Source organism: Convolutriloba macropyga, chromosome 4 (genome assembly GCF_964194025.1).
Source record: "Convolutriloba macropyga chromosome 4, txConMacr16.3, whole genome shotgun sequence".
In the NCBI taxonomy this organism is placed as follows: Eukaryota; Metazoa; Xenacoelomorpha; order Acoela; family Convolutidae; genus Convolutriloba; species Convolutriloba macropyga.
The window spans coordinates 1,002,544-1,026,769 of NC_134471.1; the positions used below are offsets into that span (position 1 = coordinate 1,002,544).

A 24,226-nucleotide genomic window follows, 5' to 3' on the forward strand; every position below is an offset into this window, starting at 1 on the left:
CGTTGAAAGCCATAGATTTTAATGTCGCTGATATTACGGGTTTTCTCAAAAATTTCGTGGTTTCAAAATATTCGTTCATATTTGTTAAATTTTTGAAGTCTTTTAGTTAAAGAAAGAGTAATCTTATTGTTGTTTGAAAATTAATTGAAGATAGATTTGTTTGTAAGGAAAATTTCATTTTTTAATGGCTTTAGTTTTTTAGACCTCGATGTTTTTGCTATATTTATTCTTTATGTAGTCGTAAAGTGCTGAGAGATCTCAAAAGCTTCTAATTGAGGATTGAATGAATGAGATTACTCTATGCAGTGAGTTCATAGCAAAGAGTCCTAAAGTTAATGATATTTTTCTTTGTCAATTTTTTTTATTTTTTTGTTTTTTTGTTATTCGTATTGTTTTTGTGTAGTTTTTGGTCGCTCTTTTCGTCAAGCTGTAACTAATTTTCATCATTAAGAGGTCCCTTTCAACTCTTTGTAGCTCAAAATTTAAATTTTCTTTTGATATTATGTCGTAACTGATGTTTTTTTCCGGAAAAATATTTGTTTTGTTTTTGTTCATAAATGTTGTGTGAGTGGTCAATATTTGTGATTTTTTTCTCTTCTGTTACCACTTTCGCATAATAGCAGCGACCAATTATTTTCCAATGAGGCCGAAATGAACTTACTCTATCGTTCAGTATAATTTTAGCTCAATTAATTTAGATAACAATTGAAATAAAAAACAATATTTAGATAATATAGATAATATAGCTAATATTTCAATGGCCTCAATGATTTGTGTTTTCGCAGATTGTTCGTAATTTCTTAAATTTTTCTGTATCTTTAGTCTGTTTTTATGTCTAAGTTTAACCAACGACAGGTTCTATCAGCTTCGTAATGACTTTATAGTAAATTTATCGATAATGACTTTGTTAAAAGCTAATGATTTTTAAGACGTTTGAAATTATTTGGTTTAAAAAATGTTCATAGATTTTTAATTTTCAGCTCATTGGTATGCTTAAGGTAAAAGAAAATTTGTGCAGTTATGGTTTTATCTGATTGCATTTTGACGTTCTTTACTAGGTGCTTTTACATTTAAATATTGAGTTTTTGCCGTTAATTTTTTAGTTTTGCTGATTTTGTTTGTTTTTTTTCTCGTAGTCTTTTTATTGACAGATCTTTTGACCGCTATAATGAGGCATGGCATTATGTTATTCAATTAGTAGTTTGGGTGTGAAACGATTTTTTAAAACTCAAACATCTTTTTTGGTTATCTCTTCATTTGGTTGACAATTAAGTCAAAAATGTAGATCAGATTGGGTCGGAATTTCATTTGCGAACGCACATTAACGAGCCGCCTTGTCTAGAATTAATAATGCGAGGGACATTTCGAAAGTAGTACATCACCGATTAGGCTTCCTTTCGCATCGATCTAATCGACAAGTTGTTAACTATCGCTGTTAGTAACAGCGAGCGACATTGACAGCTTGACAAGTGTGACGACGAGTATGGATCTTAAAACATGATCAAGAAATTAGTGACACACTCGAATAAATTTACTCGAGCAAATGGACTTTGGGCGCGCAATATTTCATGTGAATGACAAATGATCATTTTTGTTGCTTAAGACCTTAGTAAACTCTCGTACAAGCTTTTAGTCAAGCGATGCCCAATTTCAAATTTTCGAGTTTCACCTAATTAATAGGTGAAATTTCGAATTTTCACCTACTTAATACGAATTTTCGAATTTTCACCTATTTAATACTTTTCTATGCAGGAGCAATTATTTGTACAAAATAGGCTTGACTGCACACTTTGTAACATAGTCTCACTTGTAAAAGCGGCTCTTGAATAATAAAATTAGGCAATCTTGGAAAATATATGAATACTTGAAAAAAGTAACCTGTGTTTGACTGACAGCAATATTGAAGAAGCAAATTTTAAGAAGTACAAAGATTTCATTTTGGTCTATAATTTCACAAACAACAAATCAATAGTGCACCAATTTATTAATGCTAGTAGCCAAATTCTGTGAAAAAAACTCAGCACAGGCGTTGTTTAGATTACACAAAAATCCTCGCCAAAATCCGTTGCAAGTTTTATTCTTTTCCTCAGCTGAATTTGAAACACACGTGGAGCATAGAAGGTAAAGCAGATGTTATTGTAAAGCAGATGTACAAAAACTGTCTATAAATGGGAGTGGTCATTGAACCAAACTGTATTGGAAAATAAATAAGCCAAATTTGAGTGCAGTTAGGAGATTATGAATTTCTAATCCGGCCATGTACCTTATGAGGTCAACTTTATAAATGTTATGAAATAATTGTTTACTAATCAATATGCTAGATGCAAAGCAGCAAGATTAACTTATTTCTCTTTAAAAAAAAGAATTTGTTAAAGGAAAGGCTTCGCCTTAACCTTAACTTTTTTCGATTTTTTTAACCAATCCATAATCAAACAGTAAAAAATTTGATTTTTCCCTTCAAAATTATGTAATAAAATGGCAATTCTTAAAGGTTCTTTTTCGTGCGTAAGCGTGCGCCTACTTTTGCTCATATGAATTGATTCAGAATGTGTATAAAAAGAAATTAAATTGGTTTTTAATTGAGATCCAACCTCTAGAATAAAGTCTCCCGGCCTCAGTCCAGCCTTCTCAGCAGAGCCCCCCTTGTCCACACTGTCAAAGTACTGCAGGGCTGGGAACTCGGGTGTTGGAATGAAATTGGGCACACTGGCTGAAACAAAATTATCAGAAAATATTTTCTCAAGCAACAATTTCGGAGAGATTGTGAATGTCCGCATAAATTAAAATGTATAGCTTAGCTATAAAATAACAAGAAATTCAGAGTCTTAGTCGGGCCCAATCGTGCTGGATAAGAAATATCGAAAGTTAAACCTCGATCAGATGCCCAGATTAAAAGCGATGTGGATGACAATTCTTCTTTTGGTAGTACTTTAGTAACAAATAAAATTTGATCGTTTCTCCTCTCATTCGGTAAGTTAAAAGATACGAGTGTTTGCCTCCTCTCATTGGGTGGCAAGAATTATGCAGTAAGGTGAAAGTAAGCTGATGAAATCGGTTGATAAATTATTTCCTGGCATTATGGAGTATTTTATATCTTACAATTGGAAAATTGAATGGTTAACCAGCCTCGCCACATTGATACCTGTGGTACATACGTATATTTAAAATTTTTTATTGCATAAAAGTTGGTCACCTGAGTTTAAATGAATGCGTCAGTATTTAAATATCAATTAAGTAGCTGAGTTTTAATTTGCTAACTTCAAAATCTCTTATGACACAATCTGCACAACCTTGAAACCTAAATCTCTATTATAAATATAGAATGGATCCGAAAATTAATTGGACTAATTGTGATTAACTTTTTAACTCACCCATGGCCCCCCTGATGACGAATCCATATCCCATTTTCTTCTGTCTCTTCAGTTTCACCTCTCTTGGGAATCCATCTCTCCTCGCAGACTTCTTACTCCCGAACAATCCTCCACTCCGGTAAGTTCCAAATTTGGCAGAGCCTATAATTACATATTGTTTTCGAAAGCTTCTCTCAGGACATTTCCTGTAGCAATAATCCACATTCCATTCGTTTTCAAAACTCGTTTATCTATTTAATATAAAAAAAAAGAATTAAATTTTTTTACACTGGTCTGTATTCAATTGTAAACAAAATCTCGCTAATCGAACTAAGGTTTTGCGCAAATCCTATCAAGGCATTATCTTATAGTGAACCTTTTCCCCACTAGAACAAAAACAGTTTCATTTTAACGTTCATTTTTTCCCCACGCAATTTTTATTCCCATGATGGCCAATTATTAGTCGCACGTTAATGGTCCATAAAATTCTATAGAAAAGTCTTACTCACTAACTTGTGATGGTTTGCAAGTTTCAAGAATGGTCCCGTAAATGAATGGTAAGTTTCAGTAAAACGATATTCGAAAAAAAAACACTTGCACATCGGTTCCATACAAATATCTCTAGGCCAAACTGCTAAGTTCACTACTTGACCAGATGTTCTGTGAAGAACATTTTGGAGCAAACACTAGAGATTCGCCACACTTCTCGGGGAAAAACATAGAAAACCAATAATTATTAGTCCACGTCCCAATATTAGGCAAATCTTTTTTCTGAATGCAGGAACCAATTGAGCACAGTAGCAAAAATTTTAAGTAAATTGGCACCCTAACTAATGACAACTTTTACTTTCTTAACATATAAACAAGGAGGCAATGTGTGTCCGCACATAATGTTCCGACTCCGCTCAACCACCTTTTTGACTCAATTGTCCTCCTAATCAGGAAGAGATAGGAAACTTTCAAAAATCACTTATTGTTCAAAAAAAATTGGTTTATCAATATAAAAAATTGCTTTAAGCTTTGACCAATATACAAATGAAACAAGAAACAAAAACTCATTAGAGAGCCGATGATAACGGCCTTAAAGAAGAGTAAGAGACAAGATAAACAACAAAATAAACTGAAAACAACAAACAAAAAACTCAAAGTCTATCCATTTTGTGTTTAAAAAATTTCATGAAAAACTCAAAAAAAATCACATTAAAAGTAAACCAAAACCAAATGAAATGCATCCTACCAGAAAAGATATGGGGACTGAACTGTTTTTTATTGAGAATAATAAACAGGTAGACAGAAAACAAAATGGCAAAGTCAGAAAATAATTTTACAATTTTTAAAACAATTAATTTCAAATTCATGAAAGCAGTTAGCAATCAACTGAAATCTTTCAAGCCTCCATTAATACTTTCTTGCAAAACTATTGAGACCTGTCTTTATCTATAATGTCATACGACCACAAAAAGAACAAATACAGGCAAAAATTTTTCAATATTGCAAGGAAACTGTGTCGAAGCCTATAAGATGAAAAACTATTCAAAAAATGACTGTAGTCACTTGCGCCTTATTCCTACGCCTTTAAAATGATAACGACATGTCATTATTGTGTCATTGAAACGATGATGTGGCAAGACAGAAAAAGAAAACCTAAAAATTCGGAAAGTACAAAAAATTTTTTTTGAAACCTCGCAGTATCAACACTAGAAAACAATCATTTAAATAATAAAGCAAAAATTAAGAAAACAATAGTATTCACTTGAATAAGATTTCAACCTCACTCTTTAAGGAGACTACGGTTACAGCAGATAGCAAAAGTAAGATTCAAATAGGCGAATCTAAAAAAAACATTTTTTGAAACCGTAAAACATAAGAACCGTAAATTTTCAAAAATTCTAATTAGTTTACCTGGTCCTTGCTTTGGCAGCCAATTGGCCTGTTGGAGTCAGGCATGACTTCCAAAAAGGAATATTTAATATTTGAAAGACTTTATTCAGAAAGACTGAAATACTCTTTCCTGATTGGATAAAAATGATATATTATTTTATCCTCCTTTCCCTTATGTGTTTACCCATCTACCCTCTCTCAGTAGAAGAGAAAGTAATTTAGTCAGTACCAGTCACCATCCTGATTTAATAATAGAGTATATTTCTCTCTCTCTACTCCGCTCTTGTTTTGTATTGAGATAAACGTTAGACCGTAGCATTGGGGCCCGTGCACCGTCTACTGAAGCTCAGATAGAAGAGTAACAGACTAGAGGAATAGAACTTTAGTTAGTCAGGTAAGCCTTAAGATTAACTAGTATTCTTGAGACAACCATAAGACAGTTCAGGAAGTACCCTAACAAAGGTAAGCTCTAGAACACGTCTTATCTGGTGCGACCAGTGCTGAACTAAATTGGGTAAACAATTATAATTTCTGAGGGATATAACAAAAACTATTGTTAGAAAAACAGAACGGATTAAAATTCAAAAAATAACAAATGGCTTCCAAATTTGATACACAATCAAACCATAATAACGAATTAACACCTTTTGTTATCGCAAATGATTGTCCACAAGAAAATACAGAATTAATTTACAGAATAATCCTAAATTTGAAGAGAAACCTCTTCAAAGAGACAGATCATATACAACAAATCAAAATCAACCGCAACCATTTGACACACTATCTACCAGTAATACTACTGAATAGTGATAGATACAACAGAAACTATACATTTGTATTAACAAATGAAAATAACAACAGAAGAACATATTTTAATTTCCAAAATGAAACAACATTATCGGAAATGCTAAAAATATTTTTAAAAAGACATGAAGAATCACAGGATAGAACAAAACTAACAGCAATAACATCCACAACATACAACATAATAAGAAACACAAGTGGATATCTCAATGAAAGTCGTCAACAGGTACAGTCTGTGAATGACAGATTAAGGTTTGACATCAAAAACTATAATAATTGGCTGACAAAAATAATAGAACTAAAACCAGATATAAAAACAGCATCAATAGATATCATAAAAATAGTATCTGAATTTACTTTCCTCTTTTGGTTAGACAATTTTGAACATATAAACGAAAAACGAATACAGTTCGGAGAGACATATCCTGACGAAATAGGATATCTCTGTGATGAACTCAAAAATATTTGGGATAAAGAATATTGTTCAGAAAATTTTGAAAGTACTTTACAGATCAGTTCAGACAGTATTAATTTCATTGAAGGAATAGAAAATTACGTGAAAATACTGGATCAAGGACAATCAGGATCATCATCATTTAATATAACAAAAAGTTCAACATCAACGTCAACACCAAAAGATACACAACTGAACAACAATTCACAAGTAAAACAAAAATCAACAATAAAACCAGATAAACTATTAACATCAAATTTATTCGGAAACAACAATAATACAATAGAAGATGTAGACAATTCTGATTCAGATGAAAGAGAAATTAGATCTGACAATCAATTTCCACCATCGGTAAACCAAAACAGACGAAAATACCAAAACAAGGACGAAATTAACAGCAACAGAATGTACATCAACTCGGTAGATAACGAATATAGAAACCAAGAACAGAATTGGGAACAACAACAATATAATTATGAAGACTTAAAAAACGAAATTACACAAACGGTAACAAAACATACTAATAAATTAATAAATAACCTAGAAGAAAAATATCATCGAATGAGCCGAAATATGGAAAAAAGACAAGAAGAAGCACTAGAAATGGTAATCAATAAATTGGATAGAACTCTTGACAATCTACAAGGACAAAATAACTATAGAACGGAATACGAACATCCATTACATAACAGAAATCAAGAAAACCCTTTTTATAACAGAAACCATGAACATACAACAAATGAAAACATACAAAATACTGATAGACATAGTAATCAACAACAAGGAAATCAAAATAGAAGAACAAATTCAATCACAACAGAAGAAAGGGAAACAACAGTAGTAGAACCACCTCTACCATTTTATAAACAATTAACATCAATGAGCATAAACGAAGACCCTCAAATTGAACAAAACATTAGCAGTGGTTCAGTACCAACAACAATAAGACCATTCGATGGAACAGACCCAGCATATACTGTTGAAGAATATTTAAATAGCATTGTCGCTGCTATGATATTCAGCAGTGGCATTGAACCGGTAAATAAACCCGGACATCACCAATGGAAAGTAAAAAGAGCAGCGTTAATACTACATACTTTACAGGGACCTGCACAAAAATGGTATTCGACACTTCCAAGTGAAACAAAATTAGATTGGGAAACATTTTGCAAAGAATTTTCAGATATGTTTGATTCGGAAAAATCAAAACAACAAGCAAAAATCATATTACAACAATTACAAAAACATACAAACGAATCACTAAGATCATTAGCATTAAGAATAGAAACTCTTGTCAAAACTGCCTATTCTCTATACACAGAAGATTACAGAAATAGTGTTATGAACCAAACGTTCATAAGATGTTTAGACAACGAATTAAAAAACGCAGCATTAAAGAAACATGCAAACCACAAACAAACTCCACGAGAACCAGAAATGCCATTCAAAACATTAGTAGAGAAAATAGACCAAATGGATCTAACAAGAACAATAACTAATAATCACAAAAGATTATATGAAGTAAACCAGAGTACAACAAATATTAATGAAGATCTAAAACAAATGAATATAGCCTGTAATAATATAAATGAACTTAATCAAAACGACTTAGAACAATTCGAAGGAACAATATGCAATGTTCTAAACGGAATTAACAATACATATGACAAAAAGAATTTTAAAGGAAGACCAAAGTTTGCATTGTTTTGTAGCTATTGTAGCTCACATGGACACACAAAGGGAAGATGTTTCAAGAGACCACGTCGAGGTAGTGTTACAAGACCGAAAGAAAGATCATTTTACAGTCACATGAGAAACAATCAAAACTCACCAAATAGAAGAATTGACTCAAATAATGTCAATGGCAGACAACTACCACCGACATCACCAATATATAACAACTCCAGAAGTCGGACACCATACAGATCACATTCAAGAAATAACTACCATAATAGAAATTCCAGAGATAGTAGAAACAATCAAGGATATCAAAGATCAAATAATTATAATAACAGAAGTACTAGTTATAACAGGAATAACTACAATAGAAACAGAAGCAACAGTTATCATAGAAGCAACAGCTATAACAAATATAATAATAATAATAATAATAATAATAATAATAATAATAATAACAGATCAAATTCAAGATACAATGACAGAAATAATTCAAGACAACAATCACCTTATAATAGTAACAAAAACAATAATAATAATAATCGACAAAGATACAACAGTAGAGATTCAAATAGAAACGATAACTATAGACAACGTTCTAATAGTAACAATAGAAATCATTCAAATAACAATAGCAGAGATAATAGAGGATACTCATCCCAACGAGAACAAAATAACAGACATTATTCAAAAGAACGGAGAAATGATGGAAACAACAATAGCAAAAACAGAATAAATAGCGTAGGGCAAGAAAAATCAAATAACGATCCACCAGGAATCGACGAATATGAGTACACATCAGAGTCCTCAGACGAAGATCAAGAAATACTAGATAAATTTTACAATGCCAATGAAGATACATGCAATACTGTAATAAATACATTAGAAAGCAACCCAACATGGATATTACCAATGTATCAATATCAGAAATTTGAACAGGACTTTACAAAACAAAAACCTATGTTAGAAATAGATTTTCTATTAGATTCAGGAGCAACATTAAACCTACTAAATGAAGATACATGGAATGAAATCAAATACAATAACCCAGAAATGATCTTGGACAAAGCAAGCAAAACACTAACAGCTGCAAATAATACAAAAATAGACACATTCGGAACAGTAACACTGAATTTAACACCAGACAGAATTTCTAACAATAGAAACAAACCACAAAACAATTTTTGCATTCACTTCTATGTAACACAATGCAATCATAATATACTGGGTACACCATTCTTCAAAGAATATATCGAGACGATAAATGTTAATACCAACAAACTAACATTAAATACAAATACAAATTTAGACAACGATATTATATTCTACATGAATAGTACTAAAGGTTATCCTTACTACTCTCGATTATACACAATCATTAATAGAGAAACAATCTATATAGAACCAAATCAACAGAAAAGCATAACATTTCCAATACCAATATTTGAACAAATGAAACACTCAAATGATAAAACAATACAGAAATCGAAATTCTATTTCGAACCAATAAACAAATATCATAACGTATCATTTACAGACATAAAGGATTTTTCCTCAGACGAAGAATACTTTATGGACATACTATTGATCAACAAAAATAGACACCGAATAACAATAAATACAGGACTCATTGGTTTCATGAACAGAAATATTAGCTTCAAAAAACAAGATAACGAACTATACCAAACAAACTCTATCGACTTATTCCAAGCACTATACCATCTGACATACGAAAATGAAAACGATATCGATGAAATATTAAACATACAAGAAAACGAAACTATTGAACAAGTCGCAACATTTGAAAGAAAACCAAACTTCAAATGCAAATTTAACATCAACAAATATTCAGAACAAGAAAAAGAATTCATAAAAATGTTTGATTTTCAACATTCACACTTAACACAAGAAGAATTTGAAAAAGTAGTAAAAATCATATTAGACTATAGACAAGTCTACGCAACAACAAAATTTGACGTAGGAAAAACAAAAGTAAAATTGAACTTACCAATAAAAAAAGATGCAATATTCAAAAAACAAAGAATAAGTAAAGTACCTATACATCTTCGAGAACGAATACAAAAACTATTAGATGTTCTCAAAAAATATGACATAATTGCACCTGTAAATAAAGAACAACTATCAACAGGAAATACATTCACAAACCCGGTAATAATACTACGAAAAGGAGAATCTTTAAAGATTGTACTAGACGCAAGATATTTGAACAGCATGATAGATGAATCAAAGTGCAACTGGCCAATTGAACCAGTTGATGTAGCTTTAACAGGAATAAACGGAACAATATTCACAACAGCAGATCTTAATAGTGCATATAACCAAATACCATTAGACGAAGAATCGATGAGATATACACATTTCACAATTGGAAACGAACAATATTGTTTTAAAAGATTATTCTACGGAATATCAATCGGACCAGCAGCATTTGCATCAATACTAACACATTTCCTTTACACTTTGATCAGAAAAGGAACAGTTATCACTTACGTAGACGATATCTTTATACAAACAAATTCTTATGACCAAATGTTTGAAACACTAATCGAATATCATAAAGTACTGCTTAAAGAAAATCTCAAAGCAGCACCCGATAAAACATACTTCATGTTAAAGAAAGTAAAATTCTTAGGTCACATTATCGAAGACAAAAAAGTAAAACCACTTACATCACGAATTGATGGATTCCAAAAACTGGAACCTCCAACAAGTATGAAAGCTTTACAACGATACCTCGGAACAATAAATTTCTTAGCCAAATACGTCTATGGAATGCAACCAATATTACAACCATTATACAATCTATTACACAAAGAAAATGATTTCAAATGGACCAAAGAACATCAAAAAATATTTGAACAAATGAAAAAAACAATAACACATAACCTAGAATTAACAATACCAGATACAACAAAACCATTTTACATTATAACAGATGCGTCCAACACAGGCATTGGAGCAGCATTACTGCAACAACATCCAACTGAAAAGAAAATGCGATTAATATCAGCAAATTCTAGACTTTTCACACCGATTGAAATGAGACTATCTACACTAATTAGAGAATGTTCAGCGATTATTTTCGCGCTCACAGAATACGAATTCTTATTAACAAGTTCAAATCACCCAATTATTTTATTTACAGATCATAAGCCAATCATTTACCTTTTTACACAAAAGAATAAACCAAACCATAGAGTTTACAGATTTCAATTGATACTAATGAAATTTCCTAACTTACATATTATATGGACTGAAGGAAAAAACCTAGCTTTACCAGACCTACTCAGTAGAACAATAGATGAAGAACATTTTACAAAAACACGTGATATTACAGTGGAAATACCTGAAAACATAAAATTCTTCTTTGCAAAAACACCATTTGCAAATAACCTAGAATGCAAATACAGCATTTGCAACAATACAAACAACGATAACAAAGACACAACACATTATCCAGTTCTAGCCAATATACACAACAACTACTTTGAAATTAACATTGATAAAAACGAATACCATCCGATATCATATAAAAAATATAATACAGAAACCAAAACAAATTTGGTACCGAAATATAAACCAAAAACAAAAAACTGGCAATCACCAATTGTTGAAAAAGATGATTTAATCATAGAGAAAAACCAAAAAGGACCATACATAACTCATCATGACGATGACTATCTTAGATTAATCAACAATGTAAAACAAGAACAAAATTTCGACCATGCAAAAATAACAGATATTTTCTATGATGAAAAAACAAAAGTAACAGAAGAGTTGATTAAAGAAACACAAATAATAGATCCAGTACTTCATAAAGTCAAAATGTGGAAAAAAAATAACAATAAACCAAATTCAGTAACAATGGACATACGCGGAAATAAAGGACTATTCGCGTATTACAGAAAGTTTAAATCAATTACAATTGACGAAAAAACTAACATAATGAAAATGATTCTTCGAATAAAAAAACAAACAATACAAAGAATCTGTTTACCACTAACATTACTATTATGTGTTTTTTACGAAAACGATTGCGTCGATACAGTTGGTCACACGGGACTTGAAAAAACAAAAAGAAACATAATGGAAAAATATTACTTCCCAAACTTAACAACTTGGATCAAGATACTGATCGCAGACTGCATACAATGTCAAACAAACAAAGTTTTCGCTAACACAAAAACAAAAAGTAAGCAAGAACAATTAGCACCTACAAAAACATACTTTAATGAAATGATTATGATAGACACAAAAGGTCCAATACATCCTACATCTGAAGGAAATAATTTTATCTTTGTGATAGTAGACGCATTCTCACATTACGTAACAATAATGTGTGCGCCTCAGAACAATGCACACTATGCAGTTACAGCATTATTTGAACATTGGTTTATGAAATTCGGACTACCCGAAGAAATTCGTTCCGATAACGGATCGGAATATATAAATACAGAATTAACACACCTTTGTAATTACTTTGAAATCAAATTTAAACCAAGCACAACATATGCACCCTGGACAAACGGATTAGTGGAAGGAACTAATAGAATAATTGGACAATTTATCAGAACATTACTCAACGAAAAGTACCAAAACTGGTCTAGAAAAGCAAAATTCTTTCCGTATGCATATAATACGCAATACCAGACAAGATTAGGCATGTCACCCTATGAAGTTGTTTTCAACCAAAAACCAAGAAAACCAACAAAGATTAAACTTGGAACAACTACAGACGAGATAGGAAACTGTAACCCAACAAGAACAAGCGCATGCAAAACACAACCCGCACATACTCACTTAGATAAACAATTCAGTCACCCAAAAATAGCAAAACTACAAAACGGAACGTTCGCAAAATGGTTTCTTGACAAAGAAAAACATTATAATGACACATATCAAACCATAACAAAAATATTACGAAACAGAAAAAGGTTAACTGATGAATTAAACTCAAGGTTCAGAACAGCGAAACCACTTGATAAAAACACATTCGTCTTAATCACGAATCAACAACAGATTGACGGAGTATCAAAGAAACTACTACCTCTAAAAACAGGACCATATTTAATTGTTGATAAACCCACACAAACAACATACATACTGAAGGACAATACTAATAAACACATTACAATACATAGAAATCATATTGTACCTTACTTTCCGAAAGAAAAACATATTAAATTGGAATTACAAAACTATTTATTAACAAATGAAATTCCAATATTAAAACAACCTAATACCAAAACCACATCCAAAAATTATGTACAATCTGATGAGGTCACACGATCTCACAGTTACAATCTTCGAAAGAAGAAAATAACAATTCCTAAACCTTAAATACGAATAACGTTTTACTATAAATAATAATAATGATAATAATAAATAATAATAATAATAATAATAATAATAATAATAATAATAATAATAATAATAATAATAATAATAATAATACTAATAATACTATCTACACTTGCACAATAACGTTCATTTCTATTTAACAGCTTTCCTCCTGAACAATTAACTAGTAGTGTAACGAACCAACTGGCAAAATACCCACTTCAAAAATCACATATTCATTAAGCTTATACGAATATTTGGCAGACACGACTATTTCAAACCGAAGTAAATATAAATTATTCATTTCACTAATTACATATTTGATCAGTGTTCAGTATTCCTATACTTAATGTTCGACATTCACATACTATGTCTAGTATGTTCAGTATTTATACAAGACACACTTTCCCCCCGAACCCGAACCTTGTGTGTCATACCCCCCCAAGTGATAAAGAGACATGACAAAAGAACATATAAGTTAAAACTAGAACAAACAAAATAAATAATAACACACGGAAAATATAAAAAGAATATTACTAAAAGGTGCTCTAACCCACCTAACCTCTAACCCATAGCATTAGGATCATGTACTCCAATCGTACCCAATAAAATTTACCATGCTTAATGGTAAGACGAATATTAAACAGATACACTACATACCTCTAACACCTTTTAGCAAGAATGACAACAATAACAACAAAAAGGGAACTAACATCTAAAGTCAAAAACAGTTAATAATTCGCTTATTCCTCACAAAACGTCCAAACCGAGGAGTCTGTATTAACTGACAGCAACGACCACCTCCATCACATAACACTTCCACTTCCATCACACACAGTAAACAATATAAACAAATAACAAATAAAAATATCCATGACGGATCTACTAAAACAAATGGGTATTGATAGTAGCCCATGAAACCCCGACTAAAGATTAACACGGGTAAATTCTCGTGTAAACAAGAAAACAAGTAACAAAATAATTCAAATAACAAAGAGTATATTTTATATGTTCACAAGCTTTGAACTGGAATAGACGTCATGAAATAGACAAACGGTAATCAAAGAAACAAAACATAATAATAACAAAGAACAAAGATCAAAGATACAAGAGTGTTATAATCTTTAATAACGTGAACACTCTTGGAATGGAATAGATACTTCGAAATTGTTAATAATTCTACTCACATATCCTATTTGAGGATTACAGAAAGGGAAAAGTATATTACAAATAACAGTGATGACTAACCACATAGGAAAACGATGAAAATAAGGAAACAGAACTAATTAAACTAACGATGTAAACACAATTAATGTACACCGTGGCATAATGACCGTATAAACGAAGAACGGAAATTAAGAACAAATAAGTGTACGAAAGCAAATACGAATAACAGTCTGTAATGACTAGCATAACGTGCTATTGAGATAATATAGGGATCCGAATACATCGTTGCAAATAAGTCTTCCATAACACAATAGGATATCTTCATCGCACATTCAACAACATCTAAAACACAAGAATACATGTTTCACTTCACATTCAATACAGATCTTTCACACATTTCATTAACATGATCAATGAAACCGCCAATTATCATTTATAAGTTTAGCCAACGTAACAAAACATTCGGCTTACAACACATTCGGCGAAATGAACATTTAACATATTTTGCAGTACACTTTGCAAAAACCGGAATATACGTCACACTAATATATGTCATTTAAAAACGGACGTCATACACCTCATTAGTACACCTCATTAGTACATCTCATTAGTGAGAAAACGGACGTTATATATCTCATTAGTGCAAAACGGACGTTATATATCTCATTAGTGAAAATACGGACATTATTATTCTAACAAACGCCAACAACTAAAATGTCACAGACATCATTAGTAAAGAAACGGACGTTATCTTTAGAAACCCAAACTAAAACTAAAACCAATTAAAGGGAAGAAAATACCGAATTGACACCATCAATTATGAACAAAGATATCTTAAACAACGAACGTTAGAGACAAACAGTCTCTATGCAGACGCAATTAGTAACAAAAACATACCAATCAACATTTTCACCTAACACAATGGTGATTAAACAAGACAGGTCTTACTAAGATCATTAGTAGATGAAATAAACATTTCAACTACGTCAATACTTCGATTATGTCAATAATTAAAATCTGCAGAGTTGCACCATCTGCAGAGTTGCACCATCAAAGGCATACAACAGACATACCATATAGCTAATTAGAACAAAAGGTACCAAGCTAATTGGTAAGAACTGGCACCACGAACCATCCCGCTAACGCCACCAACCATCACTAACTAACCATCCTAATGATAGGGAGGACACTTCAAAACAAAAGAAATAACATAAATGGCAGAGAAACAATAAACTAAGCTTATTGATACCATATAATTGGCACCAAGAAAGAATTAACATACCATGATGAAAGCATACCATCTAACCATCACACAAATGTCAATATACAAATTACAAGGAAAACAAAATCTCGAGAACAAAGAGTATCGTAACAATCACAAGAGTAACCAATTCATCAAACGAGGAAACTAACACCATAATTGGACCCAGTAATTGTTGAAATTGACAACTTAAAATCAAAAAAATGAAAAACGGAAGAGGCAGACGTAGAGCATCACTATCATTTCCTACACAAGACTCTACATTAGTATCATACGGATCAACTGATATAGAATCAAACATAATAAGACCTATAGGAGCAGAACAATCAGAACCACCAAGTCGAACCGGAACACCAACCGGAACATCAACCCGAACACCAACACTACATAATTTTAATATCAGTTCACCTAGCGATCATTCAAGTGTTAATACTATTCCAACACCAACAGCATCAGAACTTCGAGCTAACCCATTTCTACCACCTACATTTCAACAAAGACAAGATTTCAATTTCGTACAAGACAATTTTCGTGTACAACCATTACACTCACCACATAGTTCAGTTTGGTCAGCAACTTCACCGCAAAATACGATAAGTACGAACACTACACCAAATAGATCACAACAATCTTCCTCCTCGAACACCTCAGTCAGCGTACCACGAGTAGAAGTAACAAACTCTCTACAACCACCACGAAATACAATACTCTCACCAGCATCATTTATACCCGAATTAAGATTAGCATCAAGTCACCCCGGTAGAACTAGAGCAACACCAGTACTAAATCCAAACCCCCCTACTTTAAGTAGAATTAATGAACATACATATCTTTTTGCACTAGATTATAAAACCTGGAATCCACCTCCACCATTATACGGACCAACTAATCTTGGAGATACTCTCACAAATTGGTCAAGAAGTAGACTTACAAATACCTTAAACCTAACACATCGCCAACGAAATTCAGCACTTGAAGTTCTAGCAACACCATCTCTAGAACTAAAATTTAATACAACGATTAAATACGATACGATATTCAATCATCCATTTCATGCAACAACACCATCTATAGTAACAACAACGACACCAGCACCGTTTATTTGTATTGACTTTGTTTATAAGTTTGACAGATATACAAAACAAACTTTAGGATTTGCAACATTCTATAATCCCCACACAGGACTATCATACACATGCCGCTTCAATTAAAATCCATAATACTAATATTATTACTAATAACATTATTTATCTATATGAAAATAGACACAGAAATAAGATCAAAATATAGAATAAAACAAAATATCAGAGAACAAATTAAAGAACACATACAAGAACGTATGGAAAAACATATAGAGAGTTTCCAAAAGAAAAACAAAACAAAAACAAATAACATAAATGTAACCGACCAAGATAACTTTAACAAGTTAATGGATCATGTATTTAATAACAAAACAAAATCTGAAACGGACATATACAAATTACCATCAAAGTATACATCACCAGACTTAAAAGAATTCAAGAATAGTACAGATTACGAACAAATGTGGGAAATAGCCATAGATAAATGGACACGAAATTGGAATTTTTACAGAGAACAATTAACAGACAGTATTTTGGAAAAATTCCAACTAAATAATAAAAGAAACAAACGACAGACAAAAGAAGATTACGTTGAATTGAAAGGACAAAACATTAATGGATCAGCAGTAGGACCTCAAGATATTTTTATCGAACACTACGACTGCGACGCAGAAGAAATAACAAACGTAAAATACTACGAACTGAACAAAATCAGCACATGTAAATTTAAACCATTATACTTAGAAATGACAAAAACAGAAGTTCAATTATTATCAAAAGCACAAGCTGTAGAGATTAAAGCATATGCTGTTACAGGAACGATCAAAGAAAAAGTAGAATGGTGTTCACAACACACTCATTACATTAGAGCAAACAGACCGAGCTATTACGTATCAGATGCACGAAGAACGAAAATCTTGGACCCAGACGAAGTTCGTAACGAACTCGCCAGAATTAAAGTCCTTAAAAATACAAAATACAGGCCAACAAGGCATAACATATCATTCAATTACTTATCAAACCCACCATTACAAAAAAGACTAGAAAACGTACAAGGAAATATACAATTCAAAGTAGACACTCCTATGGTACCACCATATGGAAGATTAGTATATGATTATACAAACCCAATGTGGGTGCCAAATGAAATCAAAAATGCACAATCAAACTGCCTATCAGGCGTCAAAAAACAAAATAGAATTGACATTTTAGATTGGACTTTAGAGATAAAAGAAGTCTCATTAATACTAAACCTTGATACAAAAGAAATATCATATATGGGAACAAAACTACCATGTGATCTCCACAAGGGAGAATGTTTACCAACACCCTTTACAAAAGCAACAATTATTTGGGAACCCCAAACACATTGCCAACTATTCGAACTTATTCGGTTTGATGCATATATGGTTAAGTATCAGGAACGATATTGGATAGAAACAAACGCGGAATGGTCATCAGTACAAAAACCAGATGTACACCAAAAAGTAAAATTTAATGATACATCTTCAATCGCAACAAGATTTGAAATCTACCCATTAGTTGAACGAGAATGTGGATCACCACAACCGTTACATAAAACAGAATACGATGATATCTATATAATATACGAATATGGTTTTGATATGCATACAGGACTTAAAGTAACAAGAAAAGAAGACAAATTTGAAGAAGAAAAATTTATAAAAATAAAACCACAGCAAATTATGTCAAATGCATACACAAGATATGAAGACGAAGAACATCAAAATTATTATTATGGTTTTGTAAACGAGAACACACATCTACAAATGAAAATGGACCTCTATATGAGTAATATATATTCACGCATTAGTCTACAGGCAATAGAATTCTATTCACAGATATGCGAACAAACTCGCAATATTCGACAATTGACACTAACACAAGTACAAAAGAATACACCACTATTAGGATACATCCTTACAGGAGATAGATCCATATTTGTGAAACAAGAAGGAGTCAATGTGATGAAAATGTACAAATGTGCAAAGAAATCATCACCACTATACGTACCACAAACACGTGAATGTTACGACAAAATACCAATACTATACAAAAATATAGTACAATACGTACATCAACTAACACGACAAACATACCTTTGGGCGAAAACAGTCCCATGTTCACATAGTAATTTCGATCAACTGATCTCAATAGACACAGAAGGAACAGTAAGATACAGATTGACACCATATCCAATAAAAGTAGAAACAATATTAGAAACAATATCACCGGAAGAAATAGTACTTGATAATATGTTCAGCAAAGCAAGCCTCATTGAAAGTGGAATATTTAGCAAAGAACAATTAATACAAGAACGAAAAAGAGATTTACTACACGAATATATGAGAGATCGCGAAAAACCGCTTCAAGAAGCACAATCTGCTAACGCACAAAAGCTACTCGAATTAGAACAATTAGGATTATTACAAACATACAAAAATTATGAACATTCACTTAAATGGTTAAAAGACTTGAACATAAATGGATATAACTTTCAGATTGATCAACCAAGTATAAACTGGAAGGAAATTTTCGACGCAGCATGGCTGAAAGATCAGATACTATCTATCTTTGGTTGGCCATGGTACATACTTGAAAAGATGGCTATCATCTATGCGATGATGAGCATGATATTATTTGTAACAAACCTAATTATAAAATTCTACAACGCTTTTGCAATACATAAAGCGATTGGGAAACAAGCAAGTATAACAAAAATATTATTAACAGGAATTTTTGGAATATTCTCACAAACACTAACCCAACTAGTTGCACAAATACAGGAAGATGATTCCGACAATAATAACGACAATAATAATGATGATAACAATTCACATTACAGTAAAGGACATAATAATTCACGAATACATATTCAACATTTCAGAATACATTCAACAGAAATACCAACATTAACTCGTAGAGATAAAACGACAGAAAATTATGTGGATACGAACTATAAACACTATAACACTACTATACGCAGGACAGAACATGGTTTACAACTACGTACATTGGAGTCACCAACAAAGAAACAAGCACCACCACTACCAGAAAGAAAACATAAAACAGAAATATTAACGACAATAGACGAAAGTAAAACCCAACCACTACCGCCAATACCACCACAACTAATAACACCACCTCCAGCATACCAACGTTTGAGTAGTCTACCGCCAATACCAATACCTGTACCAATCCCAAGCGCACCTACTATAGAACAATCGCACGCGATTAAACCGTATTCATATGAAACACAAACAACTCAACAAACACCATATGAAATCCCCCAACCATCAAATAATCAAAATAATCAACATAAACTCATACCAACTTCAAGACTTCTAGAGATACAGAATCCACCACCTATAGATTTCAATCAATTAAAAATAGCAAACAACAAAATACAAAACCGTAGCTATAGCTTAGACATCCTCAAAAACGATCAGCCGCATACGAATGAGGTTACATACTACGATACTCATTCAGCTGATACATACGAAATTTAAACCAAAAATACTTTTCAGTAACAACTAACAACACTTATGCCATTACTTAGCCAAATTTTTCTACCTTCTATAAATAACGAACAAAATCTAAGGATTAAACCAGATAACAGCCTAACTACAAAATATATATCAATACGGAAACAAAATATTAAAAATATTAAACAAAATATTAAACAAAATATTAAACAAACTGTTTGTAACAAACTTTTTGTAACATAAATATTAATAAACAATAAACATAATCTAGATTAGACTAATCATGTTTGAGTTTTAGCATTCAACAATGGCATCGAACATGGACTACGAATCCCCATATAAATCAGACTCGCCATTCTCATACGAAGTAGAGGACGGAGAACTAAGCTGTGAATCAGGCAGATCCAGCCCCGGAACAATTCGGGACTGTGCGTCTGAATGTGGAACACAGACTGAAAGTAACATGATAACAGATAACGAGAAATTCACCACATTTAGAGTCGAACTGGAAAACAACCAGGAACACGTACAGACACCACAGGAGATAGCACGGAAAATAAACAACAAATTTGGTAATAGACGAAATCTTCAATCCTTTGATACCAGTAATAATAGTACTAGTAACATATCAGAACAAAGAACAAACATAGCTGTACATAGTTACCAGAACACAAGACCAAGACAAAACTATAACCAAAATACTAGCAACACATATATGTCACCACCTCTACCAAATTACCCCCCACCAGTACGACCACCCCCACCATCAGACAATTACCCACCACAAAACAACGTTAGACAACGTTTATTTACAAGACAAACAGTTCCAAATACTAACAATCTACGATTTCCATATGCGGTGACACCCCGCTCAAATAACAGAAAGTCTTTCTTCCACCAGTCGACAAATGAACAAACTCCGACCGAAACGGTAATGGAGACGGTCTGGTTTCAAGATAAAGACCCGAAAACACTAAGTAATCCACACGGAATAAATTATAATCCACTTTTATCGTACAGAAATTGGTCGGAAATGCCTTTTGATTCACGATCATACAATTTCTTCATCGCACCATTACATACACTGAAAGACCGTGTATCAGAATTTTTTCCACCACTTCCGTCGGAAAATACGAACACTGTAAAAAGGAGCACGAAAAATATGGGCAGAGATAAAATACATCAATCTCTGTACCCCAAACTTAAGCAATTTTACAGTCTTACGGAACGCTTCCTCTATGATTACGATTATGAGTTCCGTTTACCAAGAACTTGTAATTTTGATTTCCTAGTGGCAAAAGCCTCTCAGGACCTTTCGGCGTATAGCGCATTCACACAGCAACATCAGATTTTTCAATTAAGCTTCAACCTACTCCACCCTACGCCAAAAGATGTACAAAGTAACAATTACAGAGTACATGAGACAAAGTTGATACATAACTTAATATATTATACATTCTTACGAGACAAACAATATACAGCTTCTAAAAGTTTCATACACATCAATGATCAACTGACTTCCCCGTACTTTTTAAACTACAGCTACAGAATAAAATGGAGCTATACAATAGGGACGTTGAGAAACTTCGATCCCATTAAAAATTATTACGTATTTCAATCCAAAGACGAACCAGAGCGACCGCTCATGGTCCCCTTAGAAGCACTCGAACCGTGCGAAGAATATCACGTTTACCACCTGACAGGGAGCGTGACCAATAAGGCGATCACAAATCGTTTAACCTTCAATAACGAAAGAAAGATACCACAGACAGAAAAAGAGATTTGTAACGCACTACAAGCATCGATAACGGAAACTCCTTTACAAGACGTAATTAACTTACTTGGATACTATCTTGCCAAAGACGAATATTTCCTGAAGGAATACAACCATTATTGTGAAAGGGGTAACTATCCAAAACAAACAGAGAAACTGTAACAACAAAAGGAAAGTAACAAGTAACAATTCCCGGACTCAGTAGGTAATAGACTTGAATCTCCATCTATAACAGACTTTAATATTGATTGTTTGTAAATCCTTGCATATGTTTGTTAATCTTTATTATCCCAAATCTATTTCCCCAACTATTCAATCCATATTGTAGATCACTGAATTTGAATCATAATCTTTCAATTATAATACCATTAACCAAATTTATTTCTATCACTAGATATTAATCAGTTTGAAATAAACAGTATAAAACCAAAAAGATGTTTTTACTTATACAAAACCTAACCTACTTTTTAAAACTGTACATGTAAATATGCAAAGATTTCTCCATAGTTAGTTATATGCAATGCAAACAGGCAATTTTGTAAATAAAGCAAATAGGCAAATAAAATGAAAAAAAAACAGAACAAACAAAACACATGAATACTATGCATAACATTTGAATAAATGACTCATACGCCATGTTAACAACACTGTAAGTAACACGATACTATAGGACATGACATTTTTTCATAAAACGGATTATAACATATTGAATACCTTAATACAATTTACAATCTAACCATACAAGAGGTACATCACAAATTTCTTATTTATAACAAACTCTAAATTTAAGATAGAGTAACATATACGAAACAGTCAGGTTAAAAACAAAAGAAAACAGAATTTTCACTCAAATCGAAATTTTCACATGCAAGTTTGTAAAAGTGACAAAACAAAATACATGAAATATATGTAACTCAAGCAGCTACTGTACGACGTTAGCTATAGTAACAACTAACAATCCAATATCATTGTAACAATTCACATAGAAAACAGTACTCAGATCTCGGGAAACGTTGATCCTTAGATCGTAAGCGCGCAGACAGAGACGTTAAATTAATTCATGAAGTTGAAGAAATAACTGTTAATTGGGATTAGGAAATTGTCATTCGTGTGCATACCCATTGCACACTACTATAAGCGAAATCTGTAACCCTTTAAAAAATTCATAAGAGACTAGCAACTAAATGAAAAAATATAGCAAAGTGATAAGCAGCATTTTCACAATCTTACGGACACGGAAAATGTTTCCTCAGTAACAACTCACAAATGGGCACTCGTAGAAGTATGACAAAACAATTGTCAGAACTAATACCATTAAAATAACTCATGACTTCGAACAGGGGCATTAATTAATACATGTTCAAATTCTATAACAAAATTAACAATCAACATGGCCGACAAATCACATGTCACTGAAAACAAAAACGCTATTCGCCATTTCGTTGACATAATCTCCTTTATGTCACCACCAAAACCATAGCTTGTTAAATAACAATTAACACAAAAACATATAACATACATCTTTAAGTTTTCTTTCCAACCGGAAGGGATACTACGTATATCTAGAACATGTAGTGAATCTAAAAACGATTCTTAACATCTAACAGCTAACAGAAACAAACCAAGCAAATCAGGTAAGTCAGGTAAGTCGACGCCGGACATCAGGACGCCTACAACATCAACGACGGGCCTACCCAGAAGGATCTCCGCCCACTGGATAGTGTGGTGGTGGAATAGATACTTTTGTGGTTGTTGATGTTCACTCCTTGCTCTTTGGGTAACCGATGTTTCGGAATCGACTCACAGACGAGCCGATCTTCAAGCAACACAACCAAAAAAGAAAGAAAATCCTTCAGAGAGACTACAGAGAAATTAATAAACTATATTCTACTATATTCGATTGGAAGAC

The 24,226-nt window shown here is 32.4% G+C and overlaps 1 protein-coding gene across 6 annotated transcripts in view; it reads right to left on the reverse strand.

Moving 5' to 3' along the window:
• LOC142337400 (uncharacterized) overlaps nucleotides 1–24,226 on the reverse strand; it is a 113,352-nt gene that overhangs the window by 27,563 nt on the left and 61,563 nt on the right. For all 6 annotated transcript variants that reach the window (XM_075386570.1, XM_075386571.1, XM_075386569.1 and 3 more), the window contains 2 exons: nucleotides 3,372–3,512; nucleotides 2,592–2,710 (listed from right to left, as the gene is read on the reverse strand). In XM_075386570.1, the coding sequence (XP_075242685.1) occupies nucleotides 2,592–2,710; nucleotides 3,372–3,512 (260 nt within the window). The remainder of the gene's footprint in view (nucleotides 1–2,591; nucleotides 2,711–3,371; nucleotides 3,513–24,226) is intronic.